This window comes from Priapulus caudatus, unplaced genomic scaffold (genome assembly GCF_000485595.1).
Source record: "Priapulus caudatus unplaced genomic scaffold, Priapulus_caudatus-5.0.1 Scaffold126, whole genome shotgun sequence".
NCBI classification, from domain to species: domain Eukaryota; kingdom Metazoa; phylum Priapulida; class Priapulimorpha; order Priapulimorphida; family Priapulidae; genus Priapulus; species Priapulus caudatus.
Window position 1 is genome coordinate 599,577 of NW_014577187.1, and position 2,295 is coordinate 601,871.

General features: G+C 55.3%; 1 protein-coding gene across 1 annotated transcript in view; it reads right to left on the minus strand.

Annotated features, from left to right (window-relative positions):
• The window catches only part of LOC106805755 (somatostatin receptor type 5-like), a 2,333-nt gene extending 1,806 nt beyond the window's left edge, over nt 1-527 (minus strand). The window contains exon 1 of the mRNA XM_014807471.1: nt 1-527. This exon is cut by the window's left edge and continues 968 nt beyond it. Coding sequence (XP_014662957.1) covers nt 1-527 — 527 coding nt within the window.
• Between the last annotated feature and the right edge of the window lie 1,768 nt (nt 528-2,295).

Below are 2,295 nucleotides of genomic sequence, written 5' to 3' on the forward strand. Positions count from 1 at the left end.
GCGATGAGCGCGTCGGCGAGCCTGATGGTGACGTGCGAGCGGTAGAGCAGCGGCATCGTGACGGCCAGGTAGCGGTCGACGGTGAGCAGCAGCAGACACGTCGTGCTGTTCACGCCTAGGAACATTGTCGCGCCCGTGACAAGCGCGCAGCCCGGCAGCGTGAACGCGGGGTCGCCGACGCCGACGCGCAGCCCGAAGGAAAACAGCAGCGCCCCCATGCTGGCGTCGAGCGCCGCCTCACTGGCGATGAAGCGGTTCGTCGGCGTCGTCAGCCGACGGAAGCGCAGCATGGCGACGAGAACGACGAGATTCATTACGATCGTCGCCACAGACTCGAACAGCAGCGGACCGATGACGTAGAGCGACGCGAACTGCGCCGTCGGGTCGTCCTCGCCGGGTGAGTGCGCCACCGTGCGGGGTTGACATCGCGGCGGCGACGTCGTCGCTCGCACGAAGGCCGTGACGTTGACGTCACCCGCGGAAGCTGTGACGTTCGCGTCGGCGACGTCGGTGCATACGTTGCCCATAGCAACGCGGAGAGGTTAGATGGATGGATGGATGGATGGATGGATGGACGGACAGACGGACGGACGGACGGACGGACGGACGGACGGACGGACGGACGGACGGACGTGTGTTTATGAGTTTCCCAATCGCTCACCAGCTCTTCATACGGGAGAGCAGCGCTTCTTCCCTCGTTCACGGCGAGTGGCAAGCACACGCACTTAACGCCTGCCGAGAGTTTTTCAGGTGGTTTTTCGTGGAGAACGAGAGGGGGACTTACCAAATCGTCTTGCGAGAGCGCCGTAAGCATGGATATATTGTGCACGATTGCGCAATCAGGTCCCATACGTCTCTAAGGTCGAAAGTAGCGGTTGCCATCGCGACACCGTTATTAAGCAAAACAAGTAAACATGCCACAGACGCCACTTCTGCTTTCAATTTCTGCTAAATTTATAAATCGGGTGCGCTTTCATTAGCTGTGAGGCAGGGGGCGCGTATGTGTCGGAGGGAGGAGGCGGGTGAGTAGGAGGAGGCGGAGAAGCGAGAGGGGGAGGAGAAGGCGCGGCATAGGAGGAGCACTCATTGAAACGGAGCTAATTTTTAATTTATGGATGATTACATTTTAATGACAATCGTCAGTTCGGCACGCCACGGCTTTGAGATGTTAATTCTCTCATTTTCTTTATTCATTTTATTTCGTCGTCTCGTCATCCTCTCATTACGCGAATCCCGTGCAGGCGTCATCAGGCGTCATCAGATACGGCAGGGAGGATTAGCGGGGAGGAGAAGATGAAGAGGAGGAGGAGGAGGAAGAGGAGGAGGTGGGGAAGGGGGAGGAGGAGAGCGGTGCATGCGGAGGAGGAGGAGGTGGGGAGAGGGGAGGAGGAGATGCAAGAGAATCAGGCGACGATAAGGCGGTATAAAAAACAGGGGAGAGGAAGAAGAAATTATGTGTGAGATCTAAAGGAAAATGACGGGATGAGGAAGGGGAACAGGGAAGAGAGAAAGAGAGTAGAGGAAAGGGCAGCGTAAAGTGAAAGGTGAAGTGCGTGAGAGGAAGAGGGGGAGAATAAGGGAAACAAGATGGCGAGGGTAAGTGAATACGTTAAATACGTTAAAAAGGTATAGATGAGCAATGGTTGGGAAAGAGCAGCAAGAGAGGTGAAATGACAGACTGTGGGAGAAGGATAGCGCGAATCAAACAGGATAGGGAGGGACAGGAAGTGAATATGTTAGTAGAGGGATAGAACAGAAGTACTCGGAGAGAGTAAAAAGGAGGAGAGGAGAACAAGGAAAAGTAGGAAGGCAGATGTCGCTTTCTCTGCTGCAGGGCCCACGGATGTTTATGTTCTCGACTCGAATTCTCAACTTGAAACGCTATGAATGTTTGACGAAAAAACATTTATGGCGTAGCCGACAACAACAACAACAACAACGACGACGACGACGACGACCACAGCAGACGAGAGATTCGGAGACTCTGCCGTCTTATCTGCTGTCGGATCAGCTGCTTGAAAAACCGCCGTGTTGTGAGGAATCAGAGATGTTGTTTTGCGAGGCAGCCTCCTTCCTCCGTTGGTGGTCGGCGCGGACCACAGGCTGCGTGACACGCCGACACGCATGTATGCATGCACGCACACACATACACACACACCATCCAGACCTCTCATCGCCAGCGCACACGTGGTTTCACTAATCTCCCTCCTTCCCTTTTGCTCGCTTTCTCTCTCTCTCTCTCTCTCTGGACGGACGGACGGACGGCCGGACGGACGGACGGACGGACGGATAGTT